Source organism: Mauremys reevesii, linkage group 9 (assembly GCF_016161935.1).
Source record: "Mauremys reevesii isolate NIE-2019 linkage group 9, ASM1616193v1, whole genome shotgun sequence".
In the NCBI taxonomy this organism is placed as follows: domain Eukaryota; kingdom Metazoa; phylum Chordata; order Testudines; family Geoemydidae; genus Mauremys; species Mauremys reevesii.
In genome coordinates, this window is record NC_052631.1 from 34052220 (window position 1) to 34075234 (window position 23015).

A 23015-nucleotide genomic window follows, 5' to 3' on the forward strand; every position below is an offset into this window, starting at 1 on the left:
TGTTAATGATGTAGTTCATTCTTCAGTTGTCAAAACACTTCCAGCAAACACTGTACTGAACCAGAAATGTATTGTCAAGTTTTATATATTTACTTTTGTTAAATGAACATTACTTTTGTTAAATGTCAAGTTTTTTGGGTCATGCTTCTAATAATGTTTACAATACTTGTAAGGTTTATCAGGGTTGCCTGGATTAGATGGCTTGAATGGACTGGAAGGTCAAAAGGGCTCACCAGGAGTTCCAGGTAAAGAATGAAAATGTACAGAATTTCTTTTAAATGAAAATGAATATGAAATGATCCATGATATTTTGATATTTATCCCGTCATTAAGGATCAGACTAAACTTTAAAACAGTGCCGATAGTTAATGGTTTAGAGAGAGACACCAGCAATCATTTGTGGGGAAAGACTTAAAATCCTCCATCGTCTAATAGTCTTGCTGGAATCCTTTGAGAATATTTTTACAATGAAAATGTTCAGTGCAGATGATTCAAAGTGAAGCCAAGTCTCAAACTTTTATATGTACAAGATAAACAATAGCAAATAGATTAAAAGGAGACTCATGGGGGAAAATCTTGGCCCCAGTGAAGTCAGTGGGAGTTTTGCCACTGACTTCAGTGGAGCCAGGATTTCACCCATGGTGATCTATTTGAAGCTTTCAAAACACCCTACTGACCATTGTTAAAATCAGTGCTAAGTGCCAGTCTAAAAGATAAGATATAAAATGAAAATTAAGAAATCGAAAGCAAAAAAAATAAAACTAAGAATTTCAAATTAAGGACAAAGACTATGCCTTGAATCAAGGAGCTTAATACCTTCGAAAGGATGAATGAGGGCCAGATTCAACAAAACTCCACCCAGCTTACATATGATAACCAGACAACTAGAGATAGACTAATCTCACAAAAAGAACATCATCATCTGCAGCTGGTATTTCTATTCTGTACATCTGTATTTGCATTCACTGTAGACTTCATGCACTGTAATTGTTTTCCTCCGGAGGTCAAAGTGAAATAGGGCCTCCAGGATACACAGGAGCACCTGGACCAAAAGGAGACAAGGGTGAACCTGGACACCCAGGAGTTTCTCTTCCAGGACCTCCTGGAGACATGGGTTTGCCAGGACACCCAGGTAAGAAACATTTTCTCCGCAACAGTGAACTGCAAAGCTGAAATGAAAACTGAACTAGTTCCCTGCCACTTGGTTAGCAGGCCCATGGAGCACATACATCTGGGATCTCTTCTTTAAGAAAAGTATTTTTCTCATCCAAGATGTATGCTAGCATTTCCTGACTTGCTACAGATATCCCAGAATGCATCATTCTGCTACATCACTAAAACCATGGGTTGCATGAGACTTGTGGAATCAGTCATGTCAAGGAATGATACATTCTGTGACCTCTTTAGCGCCAGTGGATATTATGGAAAGGAATTAGAATTTTTTTTTTAAATAATTATATTTTGTGTGCTAAATGCCTCCCACAGTCTATTTAGCAGGGAAATGCAGAACACAACTGCATGTTCTGCATGACCTTGCACCTCAACTCCCTTAAATTAATATTTTATTTCTGTTAACCAAAGTGTAAAATACTGAAAACTCAAACTTTTAGCATATGATCTGCTCCCTCAGGTAGAACAGGAGATCCCGGGCCTGCAGGACCTGTGGGAAGATCTCCTGAAACTGCAGCTTCTGGTCCTCCAGGTGGTCAGGGGCTACCTGGCTCAGATGGCATCAGAGGTACAAGAAAATCAAACATGATCAATTAACCAAAACAGTAAAAACTGTGTTCTAATCTCATATATATGCATGTGACATGGGAAAAGGCAAAGAGGGTAATAAATATGGCTGTTCCATGAATACATGAAGGGAGGCTCAGTGCAGCACAGTGGATAGTGACTTAGGAGATCTGCACTCTAGTCCCATTTCTGGCCTGCTGGGTGATCTTGGGCAAGTTATGCCACCCCCAGTGCCTCAGCTTCCTATCTGTAAAATGGGTATAACAATACGTATCTCCTTTGTAAAGTGCTTTTCATCCATAGATCTCAAAGCACTTTACAGAGGAGATAAATATTATGATCCCCATTTTACTAGAGATAGATATTATCATGATGATTATGTAGTAAGGTGTATAAAGATTTTATCAGGATGCATTATGTAGGCTTCCATACAAGTTCCAATTAAACCTTTAAACCACACCATCATGTACTCTGTATAGGCCACATATATTACAGGGAACAAAAACAATTTTGCAAGTATATTAGAGTGTGTTTAAAATTTTATTGGGACTATTTTGGTATTCCCCAACAGATACATGTAAACACATTCACTGTGAATGCAACTCTAGAGGGCTAAAAGACGGTGTTATAAAAAGACCTCTAAAATATCCTAAAACAGCTTTTCCATTAATAAGTGTCATGATTTTGAGGTCCAGCATCTCAGACTCATCCAGGGTCAGAAACAAGAGTTGCATTTTCTGTTGGAAAATTGGGAATCTTCCCCCCGTTTTAATGCTCCTCTTTCTAGCTCTGTAGGATCGCACGATATCACACCTTAAAACTGTTACTGGTCTAGGACTGACTACCTCCTGTCCTTTGGTAGGTGTAATTTTGGGAGGTGCTACCCCTGTGATAAAATTGAAGACCATGTGATAAACTGGAACCATTGTGTACTTCTATCCAATTGCACTCCTTCTGCTTATGAATCTCTGCCGGGATTACTTCTAACCTTGTACAGCTCTGAGCACTTCTGACAGTAGACACTTTTTAAAGCATGGGTCCATCTTTCCTCCTAATGGTGGAATTTTCCCATTAAAACGACACCAGCAGGAGGTGAAGGATGGGCAATATTTGGTTTGGGGCAATTTTCCTATGAGTTTTAAGTTCCAGTATCTTACAACCCAGCCAAGCTAGAAAGACGAACTTTTCATCCTTGCAAAAAGGTTAATTCACTGCTCTCCAATAGGCTGCAGAGCACTTGCTTGTAGTCCTGGAAGGTCCTGTGATATTAGGCCTTAAAATGATGACACTCATGTATAGAAAAGCCATTTACAAAAAGAACAGAGCTAAAATAGCTTTTCTGTCCCTAGAAGTGGGGAGAAAGAGGGAAGAGAAGAGGGAAGTGGGAGCTGCATATTTATGCATATAACCTCTGTAGATGAGGGCTGTTTTCAGGCAAAGCTTAGACCGTAGTCAGTTCAAGAACCAGTTCAAGTGAAGTCAGCAGAGTTTGTACATTCCACAAGCCCAGTTACGTTGGTTGAAGGAATTAAACACCTTAGTCATAGTAGCTCTGGATTTTTCCTATATGTATTGAAAAAACAAGGACATTGAAATACAAAGTCCCCACTGCAATGAAGCTGCATCACCAGACAGCTGGGAGTTGAGGAGGGGAGGGCAGCCAGCAGCACAAAGCCAACATGGACAGGTGTGGTCCCAATGCAGATAGCACTCACCTGGCCTCTTACTGATTGTGGAGGATCCCAGTGGTTTGGGGGGGTCTATCCCATGGAGACTTCCTCCCCTGTATTATCTTGAAGTAGGACTTAGGACAATATTTTCTAACACATCTTGGTCACTTAGGATCCTACTTCCCATTGAAATTCGGTGGAACTTAAGCACCTCTGAAAAGATTACCCTTTGTGAGTGCATTATTAATATCCATTGTTTTGTTTTAGGCCTGCCTGGCAATCCTGGCCCTCCTGGAAAGTCTATCTTTGTGAAAGGTGATCCAGGGGAATTTGGTGTTCCAGGTGCACCCGGTATTCCTGGCCAGCCAGGGCAGCAAGGAGCCAAAGGCTTTCCAGGAAATCGAGGAAGAGGAGGCCTGAAAGGTATGATTTCAAGTTTTGTTTGAGTGAATACCTGCCTTCAGGCAGATTCTTCTGAGTATCTACATTATGGTAACTTCCCATTTTTGAGAAATTACCTACTCAGTCTTCACATTTTTAAACAGTAAGAATTGTGGGCCAGATCATACACCATAGACCCATGTGCTCTTGGGGATCTGCTTCCAGCCAGGTGAAAGGGGAGGGTCAGGCTCCTCTGGCCACTGTCCTGTTGTGGATCTCCACATGGGGACAGGTGCTGGGGCAGGAACAGGAGGATCTGGGAAGGAGCCAAGTGGACACACACTGTTTGTTCCCCAACAAACTGTGGGGATTCCACTGGAAAGCTAATTAAATCTGATTGATTGATGTTTCCTGTGGGACCCTCCCACCCCCACTCCTCTAAAGGAGGTTTTGGGGTCTTCCACAGGTGGGGCAAACCCCGGCAGTTGACTCCAGTACACTGGTGGGCAACCTGCGGCCCGTCAGGGTAATCTGATTGCGGGCTGCAAAACACTTTGCGACGTTGACCATTCTCGGCCAATGGGAGCTGTGGGAGTGGCGGGCCTCAAGGACATGCTGCCCACCACTTCCCGCAGCTCCCATTGACCGGGAACGGTGAACTGCAGCCATTGGGAGCTGCGGCAGCCCGCGCCTGCAGATGGGCAACGTCGGCAAAATGTCTCGCGGCCCGCAATCAGATTACCCTGATGGGCTGCATGCATCCCGTGCGCTGCAGGCTGCCCACCACTGCTCCAGTAGAATCATAGTGCCAGGGAGCTCTAAAAGCTGCAGGGTGCCATGGAACCAATGCAGAAGCACATTGTGACATTGCACTGTATATGATTTTATGAAAATATGCTAATGAGTTTGATCATAATGTAACTGGAATATGCTTCATGCAAAAGGTCTCTTGTAAAGTATCATTACAAAGCTTATAATCTACTGAGTGTGATCATCCTATTTGTATAAATGTACCACTCTTGTATCTGAAACTAGAAATATGAAATATAACTCTGAGGGCCTATTGTAATTATGCAAAGTGTGGGCCATTAATGGTGGTTTGGAATCTTGATGACTCCCATTAACCAGGACAATTGACTGCAGATGGGTGTGTTTTACCTGTAAGTCTTCCTGTATACCTGTGTGCTGGCAAGTGGGTAATGAAGTCTTGCAGTGACATGTGATCATGTCACCTGAACTGGAATCCATCTTTAATCTGCTGCTTTTCCATTGAGAAGGAGGGGGTGGGAACCCAGAGAGGGACAAAGCATTCACACCTTATGCAAAAGATATATAAATGGGTGGAACAGAACGAAGTGGAGCAGCCATCATGAGGAATCCCTTGACTACCACCTGAGGTGGAACCAGGGCTGTACCAGGGGAAAGGACTGTGCCTAGACTAGGAAGGTGTCCAGTCTGTGAAAGAAACTTATTGAAACATTTCTGAGGGTGAGATTTTACCTGTACTCAGTTGTATTACTGTATTAGACTTAGATTTGCATGTTTTATTTTATTTTACTTGGTAATTCACTTTGTTCTGTCTGTCACTACTTGTAACCACTTAAATCCTACTTTCTGTATTTAATACAATCCCTTTTTACTTATTAATTAACCCAGAGTATGTATTAATACCTGGGAGGGGGGCGAACAGTTGTGCATATCTATTAGTGTTATAGAGGGCGAACAATTTATGAGTAAAATGGATTTATTTGGGGTTTGGACCGCATTGGGAGTTGGATATCTGAGTGTTAAAGAGAGGAACACTTCTGTAAGTTGCTTTCAGTTAAGCCTACAGCTGTTAGGGGATATGGTTCAGACCCTGGGTCTGGGTTTGCAGCAGGCTAGGGGGTCTGGCTCAAACCAGGCAGGGCACTGAAGTCCTAAGCTGCCAGGGCAGGAAAGCAGCACTGCTCCAGTAGAATCATAGTGCCAGGGAGCTGTAAAAGCTGCAGGTTGCCATGGAACCAATGCAAAGGCACATATCTTCACTCTGGAAGCCTCTGTGCCTCCAAGCAGGTTCATGAGTATTGGGGTATGTCTACACTACTCACCGGATCAGCGGGTAGTGATCGATCTATTGGGGATCGATTTATCGCGTCTAATGTAGACGTGATAAAATCAATCCCTGATTGCTCTGTCATCGACTCCAGAACTCCACCGCGCACGAGAGGTGGAAGCAGAGTCGACGGGGGAGCGGCAGCGGTCGACTCGCCGCCGTCCTCACAGCCAGGTAAATCGACCTAAGATACACGGACTTCAGCTACGCTATTCACGTAACTGAAGTTGCGTATCTTAGGTCAACTCTCCCCCAGTGTAGACCAAGCCTTGCTGGGCTTGCTGCTTCTATTGGACAGGAGCAGTGCATAGAGCCAGCTCTCCCCATGCAGGAGTCATCACAAGAAACTCCATGAGGGGTTTTCCTGTGGGAGAGCAAAATCTGGCCCCCAGCTATTTTGCACAGAACAGTAACTAGTCAGGAACCTGATGCCTGACCTCACTGCTGTTGTGTTCTGTGCTTTCAGCATCACAGGGGGTCACCAGATTTAACTGCTCAGTGCAAGTACCAGTGACAAAAACTCACCTCTCACTTTTTTTTTTTTAGGTCCGATAGGAAACGCTGGCCCCCAGGGTCCCCCTGGCCCTTTTGGGCCATCTGGGGATCGAGGTTTTCAAGGACAACCTGGCCCTCGAGGTCCCGAAGGTACTTTTGAACAACACATGGTTCTTTGCCATGCAGCAGTGTGTGTGCCAGCCACTCAGCCTTGATAAGCTTTGATCTTAATAGCTGTACAGAATACTTTTATATAGTGTTCACTTGCATGAAAAGAGTTTATAGCAACCTGACAAAATCCTAGCTGTGCACTCACTTGGGATGAGGAAATATCATTGAGTAAGTTAGATATAATTCTTTTATTATTATTTATTATTATTATTGTAATCAGTCTTCATTGATGAAGTATGTGCCTGGTCTGGTAAATTTTCCTGAGTTGTGCAAGGCTGATTTAAAATGGTAGTTGTAGCCTTCAGTTACAGAGAACATTTTTGAATCACTGAAACAATTTAATAAATGATCATTTTCTTCTGATACTTGCAATAGTTTGCAAGACTAGAGAGCATGAGCATGTCAGGCGAGGGTTCTTGCAAAGATGTACCATATGTGAACAGATGCTATTTGCTGTAAAAGAGGCAAAGTTCATACTGCATATTTCATCACCCACTTTTCCTTTCCTATATTATCCTTCTCAAGTAACATTCATTAAGCACAATATCTTAATATCCAGAATACTACATACCACAGTATCAAGAATGCCAGTACACAGTAAGAAGTCTTACCTTTGCCTGTTGCATCAAAATAAGAAGCTCTGGGGAGAATTAATATATTCTAAAATCGATACGGGAGTTTCTCAAGATTAGAAAATGTAATATATATTTTATTTACCAATTAAAAAATTCTTAGCGATAAAGAACAGATGTTTTATAATTATGCAAATCTGAAAAGTAGTTTAGAATATAGTCATTTCATCTAATCATATGTGATGCTTTCTTTGCTGAGTGCCGTACCCAAATCCTTAGGTCCTTACTTAGTTTTTAACTCAGCTGTTATTTCATACCCCAAGTAAGAGTTTGATTCAATACAGACTAAGTGTATAGTAAAAGCTGAGACCCAGATCACCTTCTATTACAGGAGGCGGCCAGAAGGGCAGGAGAAAACAGATTCCAATTTACAGAATTCCCTGCAAATCATTCATTGTTTAGGTTTATGAAGAGGGGATGAACTGATACAGGGGATCTGTGAGAGAGGGCAGCCTGAGGCCAGCTCTTGCCTATGTTACACCAACCCTGCCCTTCTGGCTTTTCGGTAACAGCTGTGGGGAGCCACAAGGAACTATTTTATTTCCCTGATATAGCTGCATGGAACGCAGAGGTCAGTCCACCAAAGAAGGGCCCTGGAGGCATGTTCTGTCCCTGCTCCTACTTCAATCATATATGCAGCACCTTTTTGTACAAAACCACAATGGAGGGGCATCTCTGGGGTATGTAAATACATGACAGAGGTGGTATCTCTGCTTACATATAGTCATGGGGAATTCCTCACATAGAAAGGCCTCTCCCTATGTGATTCCCAGTGAAAGGACTTAGCCCTGAGCAAGGACCTTGGGATTTGGCACTGTGTGAACTGGTAATCTAGAAGAGTTTGCACATCACACAAAGCACCTCACCATTCAACAATACCATGTATTACAAAATCACATTGATTTTGGATTCCTTTTTGTTCTTGTGAAAACTGTTTGCAGGCAGCATTCTAAGACATGTACTTTATATTTTGCCATTATTATTTATATCAGCATGAATAATGTCAGGTTCATACAAACTATTTCAGTTCTCGTTCCATCCCTTGTTCTCATTTACATGCCTGAAACTTGTTTCAATCCTGCCTGGCAATGGCTGGCATGGTCTGCTTTCCGTTTGATGAATCCTTCAGGTTGCAGAGGTAAGCTGGAGAATGCCTTATTAACCAAATATTTGTTCTGCATGTCTGGGTTTCTTTCTGTACATTCCACACTCCCTGGATAGTAGTGCCATAGCTGGCAGCTAAGAATGACAGATATCATTATAACAGGCTGATTATAATCGATTTTAACATAGCTGGGTTGTGTTTACAGGCAGAGTAATCTTGTACTATGCCGAGGAGCCCCACAATAAAGTGTCAAATATGTGTACATAGAATTCTGTATGCAAGTATATAAAATACACGTTTTCTCTTAAGTGATCTGTCTCATCTATTGTATTTCATTTTATCTGCTGTCACAGCAGGCTCTTTCTAAATGAAGCCAACTAGCCAAGACCCCAATCCTGCTATCACACATTGACCCCCCCGACTTTGAACTAATCCAATAAGTCTTCTAGACCAGTGTTTCCCAAACTTGAGACGCCACTTGTGTAGGGAAAGCCCTTGGTGGGCCGGGCCGGTTTGTTTACCTGCCCCATCCACAGGTCTGGCCGATCGCTGCTCCCACTGGCCACGGTTCACTGCTCCAGATCAATGGGAGCTGCTGGAAGCGGCAGCCAGTACATCCCTCGGCCCGTGCCGCTTCCAGCAGCTCCCATTGGCCTGGAGCAGCAAACTGTGGCCACTGGGAGCCGCAATTGGCTGGATCTGTGGACGGGGCAGGTAAAGAAACTGGTCCGGCCCGCCAAGGGCTTTCCCTACACAAGCGGCGTCCCAAGTTTGGGAAACACTGTTCTAGAAAATGTACTTATTACAGAATGCAAATGGTGAACAATACTAAGCAACAAACAATACATAAACTGTAGCCATTCGCTCGTGGCTTTCATTTAAAGTGAGTGAGTAATGTGGGATAGAACCCCTACTCTCTTACGCCCAGGCTGTATGTGGAGACATTCTCAGCTGCCTTCAGAGCATAGACAAGGCAGTATATACTTTAACATGTGCTCAATGGAGTTAAAGCCTATGTTCCACCCAGGCTTCAACTCAGCCAGTTTAGCACACATGAAGGGCGGTGGTCCCTTGTCTACACTAGATTTTTAAAATGTATTAGCTAGCACATGCTAACAATACACCTTTAAATCCTAGGCTAGACACAGTCTGAAAGGAGAGTTAACCCCTATGTATCTCTTGGATTAAAGGTTTGGGAACCCAGCCCCAGAAATGCAGTATAATATCAAAAGCAATTAAAAGGGGAATGTTTATCTCCCAGAGATTTTTGTTCCAATTTGTGTTATTTTAATTTTATTGCATAATTCCAGGTGACCCTGGTGAACCAGGAGAAACAGAACACTCCCCATGTCCCAAGACACCGGGTCCTCGTGGAGTAATAGGACAAAGAGGAGCTGAAGGGTCTATAGGATTTCCAGGCCCAATAGGTTACCCTGGACCCCCAGGTAAGGCCTGTGATTTAAACACTTGGTAATTTAAGACAAACAGAATATTTAAGGCTTTCAGAAGTGTATTCTCTGCTCTCTTCATGCAAAGCTGTGTGGAGTGTACAGGGGTAGGAAGAGGAGGAAGGAGTGTTTAATATTTTGCCCAAAATGTTTTAGGCATTTTTCTCCTCTTATTTCTTGTATATGGCACAATGGCTAGGCTCATCAATAAGACAGTGAGAGATTTATTTGGAATTTTAACATATAAATGTCATTCTTGGTCAGTAAAATGAAAGCAAAAAAAATCCCTACAGTATTAGGTTTTATGACTTATTGAAATTCAGAATTACTATAAAATCTCATTTCACAACATAGCCCCGGTCATGCTGAAGAGTGCCTTCTTATGCTGCAAGTAGATTCACTGTAAGCAACCTGTGAAAGGGCGGCAGAATGGAGTCCGTAACAAATAACAAACATCTGTGTGATAAGCTTTTTGTGGTTTTGGAGGTTTGGAAACAAGACTGGGAGAGAGAAAATTGGGTAAGAAACATGAAAGCTTCGTTGATCTTAGAACATCCTACATTGGGGCACTATCCAATACTGTGTATACCCCTGAAACTCCTTCCCATTTGGTGCCAGCAATGATGATAATGCTGAGCTAACTCATAAGAGTATGCGTCTCAGAGTAGAGAATTTAGTTACTGGGCTCAATCTTGTGCATGCTCCCTCTCTATCTCTAAATTGAGGAATCAGACTTTACAACCTCCTTCCGCTATTCAGATCTTGCATTAAAAAAAATAAAGCAGCACACCACACCACACCAGTGGCTTCCGGAAACATATTGTTTAATACTGAGATACTTCATGCAGATAGGCATGCAGAGTGACTGAGACATTTGGCTGCTGAAGTGCATTGTACTGTTTTAATCCAGAATCAGGAGTACAGGGCATCATGCAATGGGGATGACAACCTGATCAATAGTGTTCCTCCTTTTTACAAACTAAAACAAAACTAACAATTTATAAAATTTATAAAATGCTACCCAAGTTACTGGGCTAGGGAAAAATTTATTTGGAAAAATTAAATTTAACAATAATTATTAGCAGGCTAATGCTACTAAAAGGCCTGAAAGGACCCTAAAATGAGTTGGATGCATACTACAGTGTTTTGTGTCTCCTGGAACTTGGCAATGTAGTTACAATAGAAGAAAAATAGCCAGAGAAAGGATTTAAAGGGGAGCATGCAAGAAGAGGCTGACATTCAGTGATTTTTTCTGGTAGATAAAAGATTATGCGGTAAAACAGCTGGTGATGATTCCAGCTGACAACTTGATAGAAATGTGGAGGCTGTGTCTTAATTAGCTCTAGATAATGGGATACAACCAACACTCTTAGGCAGTTATCACCTAGGGAATTCATGTTTTTCATCGTGGTATTTACTGGATATCTTCATATCTTCAGAGGAAGATGCTCAGGTTGATCTTTGATCTAATGTAATTGAGTAAAAGACTCAACTAAGAGGCATCTTTGGGATCAGGGCACAGTGTTTTCATTATATAAATCTTTAAACAGTTTCTGTATAACCAGGTGTTACAGTGATATATACTCATGCTGGTGTGTTAGGAGAAAATTTAATGATGCTTTTGCTTTTACTAACACAACAGGAAACAATCTTATCCCTGCTGGGAAAGTTATGCAGGCAGATAAGAGAACTAGAAATTTTACTGAGAGATCATATTTATTACAAAAACTTTCCAGTACATGAACTTTGGCAAACAATTAGGCAACAGAAATTGAAAAGCTGTTAAATTATGTTGTGACTGTTTTAGATTCTCTCACACATAACAACAAGTAAAAGGTGGGGAACTTTTAAAGTTTGTCTCACAGTATTAAAAAATTATTTTCCAAAGGGTAAACATCTAATGCAAGCATGCAAAGAATTAAGCATACAAATCTCACTAATGAGAATCGACCCTATCTCTAAGGAAACATGTTCCTCTTGAAATTCTCTCTCTCTCTCTGAAAGGAGCTGCCAAACACCACAACATCTGACACGTGGAACTGTATCAAACTCAGAAAATCATCTGCTTAAAAATATCTAGTAAACATATCCAACACTGTCTGCTGCCTTTGCAATCAAATATCAAGCACTCATTGGCACCATCTACTAATCAACAGTGCATTCACATTAATATGGCATTTGTTGCACATCTGAGAAAGAGGTGATGCATTCTTTGAGGGATATCACAGGCTTATGGTGCCTTCTTCCTTCTCAACTGAACAAACAAACAAGCCCAATTCAGCAAAGCCCATCTCTATTTAGCAAAGCATTGAAGCACATGCTTACCTTCAGCTTGACCTAAAGAGACTCCAGTACATGCTTAAATGCTTTGCTGAATGGGGGCCTGAAAGACCAAGACCTGTTGTGAAACTAGTGATATAAGAACTAAAGATACTTTTCATAAAAGTTGTACCACCTACCTGATTGTACCTAGCACAATCTGCCACCCAGTTATGGAGAAGGGTGCAAAATCTAAAAGCAGCTTCAGGTCAGGAAAGCAGTGAGCTTGTTCTGAGGGACTGTTCAAATAATTAGTCAAGTGGAAATAGACATTTTGGTACAGGCTTCCCCTGGTTTCAGTTTTTATTACAGAATTTTTTGCAGAGCTCTGCAGGATTGTAAACTTTGAGATCCAGAGGCAGACACATTCTGGAATAGGGACATGAACTCCAATTGGTAATAGCGATATCACACCACTGTATCTAACCCTGCAGTCACAGGGAAAGAGCACAACTCTTACACTCCCCCGATCCCCCCCAGTACCAAGTTCTGTAATACTTATGTACTCTGTAGGTGTCATTTTTGAGTATTTTAAGAATATTTGGGGCAGGACTAGATACAGCATTGTAAAGCAGGCCCCTGTGCACAGTACTATTAAATGACTCCTTGTACACTACGTGTTTGGCCTGTATTTACCTTTATATGCAGCCATATGAAGATAAAATGCATCCTTCATTTTTGTCTAGGAAGTAAAGGTGAAGAAGGGTTGTTTGGCTTGCCAGGTCAAGATGGCTCACCTGGTCCACCAGGACCCTCAGGTGACCAAGGTGTCATAGGAGAACGAGGATACACTGGTCCAGAAGGTAAGAATGATCACTTTCTGCTGCAAACATTTGTCAAGTTGACACAGATGACAGGCAGACTAATACAAAATATAGCTCCAATCAGGAAAGCATCTGAGCATGCAGTTCAATTAGAGCTGTCAAGCGATTAAAAAGATTAATCACCATTAATCACACTGTTAAACAATAATGGAATACCATTTACTTAAATATTTTTGGATTTTTCTATATTTTCAAGCATATTGATTTCTATTACAACTCAGAATACAAAGTGTACAGTGCTCACTTTATATTTATTTTTGATTACAAGTAATTGCACTGTAACAAAAAACAAAAGAAATAGTATTTTTCAATTCACCTAATACAAGTACTGTTGTGCAATCTCTTTATCATGAAAGTTGAACTTACAAATGTAGAATTAGGTACAAAAAAACCTGCATTCAAAAATAAAACAATGTACAATTTTAGAGCCAGCAAGTCCACTCAGTCCTACTTCTTGTTCAGCCAATCGCTCAGACAAACAAGTTTGTTTACATTTGCAGGAGATAATGATGCCCACTTCTTGTTTACAATGTCACCTGAATGTGAGAACAGGCATTTTTATGGCACTGTTGTAGCTGGCATCGCAAGATACTTACATGCCAGATGCGCTAAAGATTCATATGTCCCTTCATGCTTCAACCACCGTTCCAAGGAACATGCATCCATGCTGATGACGGGTTCTGCTCAATAATAATCCAAAGCAGTGCAGACCGACGCATGTTCATTTTCATTATCTGCGTCAGATGCCACCAGCAGAAGGTTGATTATCTTTTTTAGTGGTTCGGGTTCTGTAGTTTCTGCATCGGATCGTTGCTCCTTTAAGACTCCTAAAAGCATGCTCCGCACCTCGTCCCTCGGGTGCTTTTCGTCGACACTACGAAATTAGGTCAATTTAATAGAAGTCAATTTTTTAGAAATCGATTTGATACAGTTGATTGTGTGCCCCCCCCACTAAGTGCATTAAGTTGGCAGAGTGCATCCACAGTACCGAGGCTAGCGTCGACTTTTGGAGCGTTGCACTGTTGTAGCTATCCCACAGTTCCCGCAGTCTCTGCTGCCCTTTGGAATTCTGGGTTGAGCTCCCAATGCCCGATGGGGCAAAAACATCATCGCGGGTGGTTCTGGGTACATGTCGTCAAGCCCCCCTCTTTCCGTCCCTCCCTCCCTCCATGAAAGCAATGGCAAAAAACTGTTTCTTGCCTTTTTTCCTGGGTTACCCGTGCAGACGACATACCACAGCAAGCATGGAGCCCGCTCAGCTCACTGTTACCGTACGTCTCCTGGGTGCTGCTGGCAGACACGGTACTACATTGCTACACAGCAGCAGCTCCTTGCCTTTGCAAGTTAGCAAAGACAGTTAGCAGCCATATTGCACCATCTGCTGCTGTCTCCTGGTTGCTCCTGGCCGACCTCGGTGAGGTCAGTCGGGAGCGCCTGGACATAAATGGGAGTGACTCCAGGTCATTCTCTTCTTTAAGTTTCGTCTAATGGAGATTCAGTCCTGCCTGGAATATCATGCAGGCTGGAGGCTTTTGCTTCAGGCTGCTCTCCCAGCCAGCAGCACCACGCGGTTGCACCTACCTCAGCCTACCCCTTGCTCCCATGGTTCATGAAGCCTGGACAGTAGTAAGGAACAGTTCAACTATAGGCTGAGCAAGTGCAGAATGGTGGTAGAATGTGCTTTTGGATGTTTAAAAGCTCGCTGGTGCAGTTTACTGACTCGGTTAGACCTCAGCGAAACCAATATTCCCATTGTTATTACTGCTTGCTGTGTGCTCCACAATATCTGTGACAGTAAGGGGGAAATGTTTATGGCGGGGTGGGAGGTTGAGGCAAATTGCCTGGCCACTGATTACGCGCAGCCAGACATGAGGGCGGTTAGAAAAGCACAGCAGGGCACACTGTGCATCAGAAAAGCTTTGAAAACCAGTTTCATGACTGGCCAGGCTACGCTGTGAAAGTTCTGTTTGTTTGTCCTTGATGAAAACCCGCCCTCTTGGTTCAGTCTACTTCCCTGTAAGCCAACAGCCCTCCCCTACTCCCTTTGATCACCGCTTGCAGAGGCAATAAAGTCATTGTTGTTTCAAATTCATGCATTCTTTATTAATTCATCTCACAAATGGGGGGATAACTGCAAAGGTAGCCCGGGAGGGGTGGGGGAGGAAGGAGGAGGGAAGTACAAGGCCACACTGCACTTCAAAACGTATTTACTGAATGCCAGCTTTCTGTTGCTTGGGCAATCCTCTGGGGTGGAGTGGTTGGGTGCCCGGAGGCCCCCCCACCACGTTCTTGGGCGTCTGGGTGAGGAGGCTGTGGAACGTGGGGAAGAGGGCGGTTGGTTACACAGGGGCTGCAGTGGCGGTCTGTGCCCCTGCTGCCTTTCGTGCACCTCAACCATACGCCGGAGCATATCAGTTTGATCTTCCAGTAGCCTAAGCATTGCTTCCTGCCTCCTCTCATCACGCTGATGCCACCTATCATCTTGATCCCGCCACCTCTCCTCTTGCTCCCGCCACCTGTCCTCTCACGCGTCCTTCCTGTCCTCGCGTTCATTTTGTGCTTTCCTGCACCCTGACATTGTCTGCCTCCATGCATTCTGCTGGGCTCTTTCAGTGAGGGAGGACTGCGTGAGCTCAGAGAACATTTCATCGCGAGTGCAATTTTTTCGCCTTCTAATCTTCGCTAGCCTGTGGAACAGAGATGATATGAGGAGCGTTGAAACATTTGCAGCTGCGGGAGGAAAAAAAAGGGAGAGTAGTCTTTAAAAAGACACGTTTTAGAGAACAATGGGTAGACTCTTTCACAGTGAACCAAGCTGTTAACATTACATAGCATGTGTGCTTTCTTTACAAGGTCGCATTTTGCCTCTTATATTGAGGGCCTGCCGGTTTGGTGTGAGAGATCACACACACAGTACCGGCGGGCAACAGAATTCGGCTTGCAGGCAGCCATGGTAAGCCACAGTCTTTTAGCTTCTTTAACCTTCATAACATGTGGGAATGGTTTCAAACAGCAGCGCCCTCATTTCACATACCAAGCACCCATTGGGTTGGCCATTTAAAAGGAGGGGCTGCGGTTTTCGGGTTAACGTGCAGCACAAACCCAACTAACCCCCCCCCACACACACACACACCCCCAATTCTCTGGGATGATCGCTTCACCCCTCCCCGCACCGCATGGCTAACAGGCTTTGGGAGTACATCCAGGAAAGCTTCATTGAGATGTCCCTGGAGGATTTCCGTTGCATCCCCAGACACTTTAACAGACTTTTCCAGTAGCTGTACTGGCTGCAAAAGCATCCCAAGTCTTCAGGGCAAATTAATCATTAAAAACGCTTGCTTTTAAACATGTATTGTATTTACAAAGATACACTCACCAGAGGTCCCTTCTCTGACTTCTATGTCTGGGAGCCCTCCTTCGGTGGGTTGGGAGGGTACTAGATCCAGGGTGATAAACAGTTCCTGGCTGTCGGGGAAAACAGTTTCTCCACTTGCTTGCTATGCGCTATCTTTAACGTCCTCCTCCTCCTCCTCCTCATCTTCCTCGTCCCCAAAATCCGCATCTCTGTTACTTGAGAATCCATTGATGGAATCCACGCACAGGGCTGGGGTAGTTGTATGGGCACCCCATAGAATGCCATGCAGCTCATCATAGAAGCGGCATGTCTGGGGCTCTGACCCAGAGCGGCCGTTTGCCTCTCTGGTTCTTTGGTAGGCTTGCGTGAGCTCCTTAAGTTTCATGCGGCACTGCTGTGGGTCCCTGTTATATAGCCTCTGTCCTTCATGCCCTTGGAGACTTTTTCAAATGTTTTGGCAATTTGTCTTTTGGAATGGAGTTCTGATAGAACGGATTCCTCTCCCCATACAGCGATCAGATCCAGTTCCTCCCGTTCGGTCCATGCTGGAGCTCTTTTGCGATTCTGGGACTACATTGTCACATGTGCTGATGAGATCTGCACGGTCACCTCTGAGCTTGCCACGCTGGCCAAACAGGAAATGAAATTCAAAAGCTTGCGGGGCTTTTCCTGTCTACCTGGCCAGTGCATCTGAGTTGAGAGTGCTGTCCAGAGCGGTTACAATGGAGCACTCTGGGATAGCTCCCGGAGGCCAATACCGTCAAATTGTGTCCACACTACCCCAAATTCGACCCAGCAAGGTCAATTTCAGCGCTAATCCCCTCGTCGGGGAGGAGTACAGAAATCAATTTTAAGAGCCCTTTAAGTCGACAAAAATGGCTTCATCGTGTGGACGGGTGCAGGGTTAAATCGATCTAATGCTGCTAAATTTGACCTAAACTCGTATTGTAGACCAGGGCTCAGATTTTGGAAGGCACTTCAGATTCTTAAACCTTGGGTTGACTGTTGTAGCTATCTTTAGAAATCTCACATTGGTACCTTCTTTACATTTTGTGAAATCTGCAGTAAAAGTGTTCTTAAAATGAACAACGTGTGCTGGGTCATCATCAGAGACCGCTATAACATGAAATATATGGCAAAAAGTGGGTAAAACAGAGCAGGGGACATACAATTCTTCCACAAGGAGTTCAGTCACAAATTTAATTAACACATTTTTTTAACAAGCGTAATCAGCATGGCAGCATGTCCTCTAGAATGGTGGCTGAAGCATGAAGGGGCATACAAATGTTTAGCATATCTGGCATGTAAATATCTTGCAATGCCAGGTAAAAAAGTGCCATGCAAATGCCTGTTCTCACTTTCTGGTCACATTGTAAATAAGAAGAGGGCAGCATTATCTCCTGTAAATGTAAACAAACTTCTTTGTCTTAGCAATTGGCTGAACAAGAAGTAGGACTGAGCAGACTTGTAGACTCTAAAGTTTTACATTGTTTTGTTTTTGAGTGCAGTTATGTAACAGAAAAAAAATCTACATTTATAAGATTTCACTACTTGTATGAGGTGAATTAAAAAATACTATTTCTTTTGTTTATCATTTTTACAGTGCAAATATTTGTAATATAAAATAATATACACTTTGATTTCAATTACAACACAGAATAAAATATATATGAGAATGTAGAAAAACATCCAAAATATTGAATACATTTCAGTTACTATGCTATTGTTTAGCAGTGTGATTAAAACTGTGATTAATCACCATTAATTTTTTTGAGTTAATCACATGAGTTAACTGCAATTAATCGACAACCCTAAATTAAATCCATTACAGTAACCCTGTGTTAAAGTCCCATTAACTTTAAAGATAAGCATGTGCTTAATAGGGGTGCTCAGGGCTTTCCTGAGTTGGGGCCTAAATGGTAACTTTCTGCAGATAATTAAAACTACATCTCAGATATGACTTCTGTTAACAAACTGGTCTTACTGATACCTGTTGTTGGTCACAAACATTATGCCTTTTCATACCTGTTCAAATCCAGCCCAGACCAGAAAGTCCTCATAGTGATCAGCATCTATGTGAAATTACTAACTGGCCTCAGTCCATTTCTTAGTGGACATGTATCCATGCTGAAAAAATCAGAGGCACAATTGGCACTGCTGATAGTCTCACAGCTCAAAGGATTCAGTGGGCACGTGAGGGAACTACGCTCCAAATCGGGATTGAGATGCAATATCAGGATAGCATGAACCACCTTGTGCTTGTACTGCCCTTGACAATCCCTGGATAAGAACAGTACTTCAGTGTGAATTGCATTCAATCTGGAACCTTTGAGCATTAAAATTCATTCTGAAAAACGAAAGTGACACCTGTCTTGGCTGAAATATTTAAATGTTCAAGCAATCATCTTTGTTTTACCTCTTCTCCCTAAGGTCCACCTGGCCAAGCTGGGATCCCAGGACCACCAGCCCCTGAAACTAGAGCTGCTAGTGGGTTCCTCCTCATTCTTCATAGTCAGTCAGATAAAGAACCGTTTTGTCCTGAGGGAATGCCAAGATTGTGGATAGGCTATAGTCTGCTGTATCTGGAAGGACAGGAGAAAGCTCATAATCAAGATCTTGGTAAGTACTGCAGTAAATGATGGACATTCTTTATTCATTATATCTCATCCAAAATGTTCTTGCCAGATATGTACTGCTCATATACAACAAATGATGAGTGTATTGCAGCATATTGTATGAAGCTTTATTATGCAATAGTTGATATAGGAAGTGAGTGTATGATACTCAAAATACTGATCTTAATGTCTGGGTGTTTCTTATACTATTGGACTGTTTCTTAAACCACTATAGAAAATGTTGCTATAATAGCATCCTGTTACTTGATAAATTACATGGTATAATAGAGATTAAAGTGACTTTTCCAAAACAACCCAGCATCATAAATCCCAGGTATGTCAGAGTGGCTATTCTTCTGAGCACCTGATGGAGCCAAAATTCTCCTGCTAGCTCTGAAAAGGCTCTTTTGTGTGCCTTGGCTCACTTATACTGACATTTCAAACATTGTTGACTAAAGATAGGCACCAAATAACTGCCTATATATTTAGAAGTTCTGAGCATCTGCAGCTATTGAGGACAATTCCTGGGCTCATCAACTTATGTATTATGTAAGAGGCAGAGGAGTCGTCTTTTTTCTTTTATGGAGAAAAGGCTAGAGGTTTAAAAAACTTTGCATGCAAAGGTGTTTTTAAGCAATGACTTTTGTTTAACAGCCAAGATTGGCCTCTTCTTGTTTTACATTTTTTTGGTTTTAAATAGTTTCATTTTTACACAAGGTAACAGAAAGATCTACAAAACAGTCCTAAAAATCCTTAAAAGTCAACTAATATAATATCTCAGTACCTTTTATTCATAACCACTACTCCCTACCTCTGACCTTCTTCTTTTCAGGTCTTTTCTTTATTTATGCCCCCATAATGCAATAGGATCTGCTAGCCCAGACCTTTATACCCACCTGCATTAGCAGAGGCTATTGCAGGATCAGGGCATAAAGAGTGCTGTTTGAGGCGGTGATCATGCCTTTTGTTTGTCCATGAAGCACATAGCACACTTTGGGATGTTATAAAATAATAATCAGCTTATTGTGTACAGGATTCACCTTTAGGATATGTACCTGTTGTCATTTTTACAATTCTTCTTTATATAATAGACCATTATAGGTACAACACTTTTGGGATCCAGTCTTGGCAGGAGAACCCACGCCAAGTGCTGAGTACTTTTTAATTCCCACTGAAGTCTGCTTGATGGTCATGCTCAGAATGTTGCAGGACTGGGCCCTTTCAGATGGTCTGAGCCCTCTACTACAATTATAAATCCTTGTGAAATCTTTGCTGGGAGGCAGTAAACTTGTTATTGAGGTTTTATCTTATTGAGTCAGTAGCAATGGCCTATCGGACTTGACAAAATTAACTGATCCCAAGTTGTCATTTACGTTTCCATTGCTGATAATGAGTTGTGTATGAATAGCCAGTCTCCCTCCTAACTCTCCTCCTCTTGCCTAATTTTTTTTAGGATGTTACAGTCCAAAGTATTTGTTTTCACAGTTGCTTTCCATGATGCCAAATTGCATCATGTTTAATTGACTCTCCACTAAATGTATTGGTAGGAGCAAGCTGATTTGCAAGAAGAAACTTATTTGCATAACCACTCTGCTGAACACGCTGAACACCAATTTAGGAGACTAGCTGATAATTCGGTGAAGATTTCTGACATTTTAAAGTTAGCCAGGCTTGCAATAAAGTAAGCTAGAATATTTTCAAACTGTCTAGAAACAAACTTTATATTATGACAGTGACTTTAGCACAGAGGTTGGTCATGAGGGTGGAATTTACAGTGCTATTCATTGAAAAAAAAATAGGGAAAATTTGCAAAGCATTGCAGGATTCATTGCCTGTGGGAGACTTGTAGGGTCCAACAGCCTTATATTCACTTTTCCTGATGTTTCTACTTCTTTGAAATGGATGGTCCATTTGTGGGGTGACTACGTACAGGTGCTGGATTTTCAGGATATGTAATTGTTTTAGGTCTGGCTGGATCCTGTCTTCCTGTATTCAACACCATGCCATTTGTCTACTGCAACATCAACCAAGTTTGTTACTATGCCAGTCGAAATGATAAGTCCTACTGGCTGTCAGCTGCTGCTCCTTTACCAATGATGCCGCTCTCTGAAGATGAAATACAACCCTACATTAGCAGATGTGCTGTATGTGAGGCCTCAGGCCAAGCTGTTGCAGTTCATAGCCAAGATCAGTCCATTCCCCCATGCCCATTGAACTGGAGAAGTCTTTGGATAGGCTATTCTTTTTTAATGGTGAGACAAACTACTTGGTTATATTCAAGTTTCTATTTTAAAACTTTACTGTGCTTTTCCTTAGCGATCATCAAGATTGGGAATGATAGCCTCTGGATTACATCGCTTATATTATATTCACACACAACTTTAATAATAGAGCTGGCTGAAAAATAGCCATAAAAATCTTAATTATGATTTCAGTATTGTCCTGTGAGAAATGGAAGCATCACCTGTTTGCACTTAACTTCCATTTTTCACTTCGGACCCTCATTGTTTGGAAGGAAAAGCAGTGGGAAACAGTTGAAAAACATCTGTAAAAGTTACAGATTTGTAATATTTGTATTATAGCTGTAATCATTGTGGTTCTGGAAACAGTAATGTTTTGCTGACTTCATTATTTACGCAAAATCATAAATGGGCATAGCACTGTACAGACAATGAGAAACAATGGACCTGCTGCTTCTTTCAGTTACAGGAATATAAAAGCTGGATAATATCACTTACTTCATTGGAATTACTCTATTTTACACTGGAGCATAACAGAGCATTATATGTCCCAGGCCCAGAGTGTCAATCATCATTAGGACAATTTCCCCCCTTTCTCTTGATAGCCTTTGGACACTTCATAGAATCATAGAACTGGAAGGGACCTCAAGAGGTCATCTAGTCCAGTCCCCTGCACTCATGGCCAGACTCAGTATTATCTAGACCATTCGTGACAGGTGTTTGTCTAACCTGCTCTTAAAAATCTCCCTAGTCAATTTATTCCAGTGCTTAACCACCCTGGCAGTTAGGCTCCCCAGGTTTTTGACACCTTGGGAACTGAGCAGTTTTGAACCATGAGGGCAAGGAGGCAGGGTTTGGACCAGTGGAATCTTTTCTACAGTGTAGCTCCGCTTGTGCTATAGTTAGGGGAAACACCCATAAGGAATTACTGTTCCAAGAAAACCTGGGGTAGACAAGACTTGGGCTTTTAAAATCATGGCATTTAACTCTGCTTTGAGCAAGTTTAGATAATACTACTGTTAAAAAATCCCAAGCCCATCTAAACTACAGCTTCCCCCAAGTATGACATGTACCTGGTGCTGACCTGCAAGGGTGGTCTGGACTTTTGAGATAAGCCAGTCCCAGAATGACTAGATCTGATTCTTCCTGCCATGAAAGGAAGTTTATTGAACGTGAGTTCTCCAAATATTATGCCTCTGCTGATTTCACGCATCTGGGAGCATTTGCCTTGGTGCAAAAAGTCCCAGAACCAAATAAAAGCAATAGCCAAGACTGTTTGCACATCTCTTTCCTGTTTTTCACATGCAATAATTTAATTCTTTCATTATTTTTTCCAGCACACTGGATCTGGAGATCAGGGAGGTGGACAGTCCCTTATGTCACCTGGAAGTTGCCTTGAAGACTTTAGATCAGCACCATTCATTGAATGCCAGGGTCAGCGGGGAACATGCCAATTTTTTGCTAATGAATATAGCTTCTGGTTAACAATCGTCCGGCCAGAATTGCAGTTTGTGTCTGCTCCTCTGTCAGAAACTCTTAAAGAAGGGCAGGAACAGCGCAAAAAAATCAGCAGATGTCAGGTGTGCATGAAGCATGGCTAAAAGAGGAAACAAATCTGAGGAGTTACGCTGAGGGACTTGCCGGGGGAAGAAGCAAATTGTGCTAAAGATTTAAATGGTGCTTATGGTCCAATTTCAATTGAAGTGTGCACAGCTCTGTTCCATCTGTTTAAAAGTTTGCTGCCTGTATAGTACTGAAAGATAAAAATGGTATATACACACACACAAGCATATGAATAGTGAAACCTAGTATAAGTGACCAGCCAAAGGACCAGCAAAATTAAGTTCTATTACATTGTGTTCACCAGCCTAGTATACAGGTGACAAGTACAGTTTGGTCTTACACTGAAGTATAATCACGTTGATCTG

General features: G+C 42.3%; 1 protein-coding gene across 4 annotated transcripts in view; it reads left to right on the forward strand.

Annotated features, from left to right (window-relative positions):
- The window catches only part of COL4A4 (collagen type IV alpha 4 chain), a 72950-nt gene extending 50243 nt beyond the window's left edge, over positions 1-22707 (forward strand). For 2 of the 4 annotated variants that reach the window (XM_039487521.1, XM_039487522.1), the window contains exons 27-37: positions 174-245; positions 1004-1132; positions 1631-1738; positions 3675-3830; positions 6430-6528; positions 8311-8319; positions 9597-9731; positions 12740-12856; positions 18663-18851; positions 20813-21099; positions 22425-22707. In XM_039487521.1, coding sequence (XP_039343455.1) covers positions 174-245; positions 1004-1132; positions 1631-1738; positions 3675-3830; positions 6430-6528; positions 8311-8319; positions 9597-9731; positions 12740-12856; positions 18663-18851; positions 20813-21099; positions 22425-22688 — 1565 coding nt within the window. In that variant the 3' untranslated portion in view covers positions 22689-22707. Of the gene's footprint in view, positions 1-173; positions 246-1003; positions 1133-1630; positions 1739-3674; positions 3831-6429; positions 6529-7512; positions 7761-8310; positions 8320-9596; positions 9732-12739; positions 12857-18662; positions 18852-20812; positions 21100-22424 lie in introns of those variants that run through there. The other 2 variants (XM_039487523.1, XM_039487524.1) reach the window with 2 other exon arrangements.
- The last annotated feature ends 308 nt before the right edge of the window (positions 22708-23015 follow it).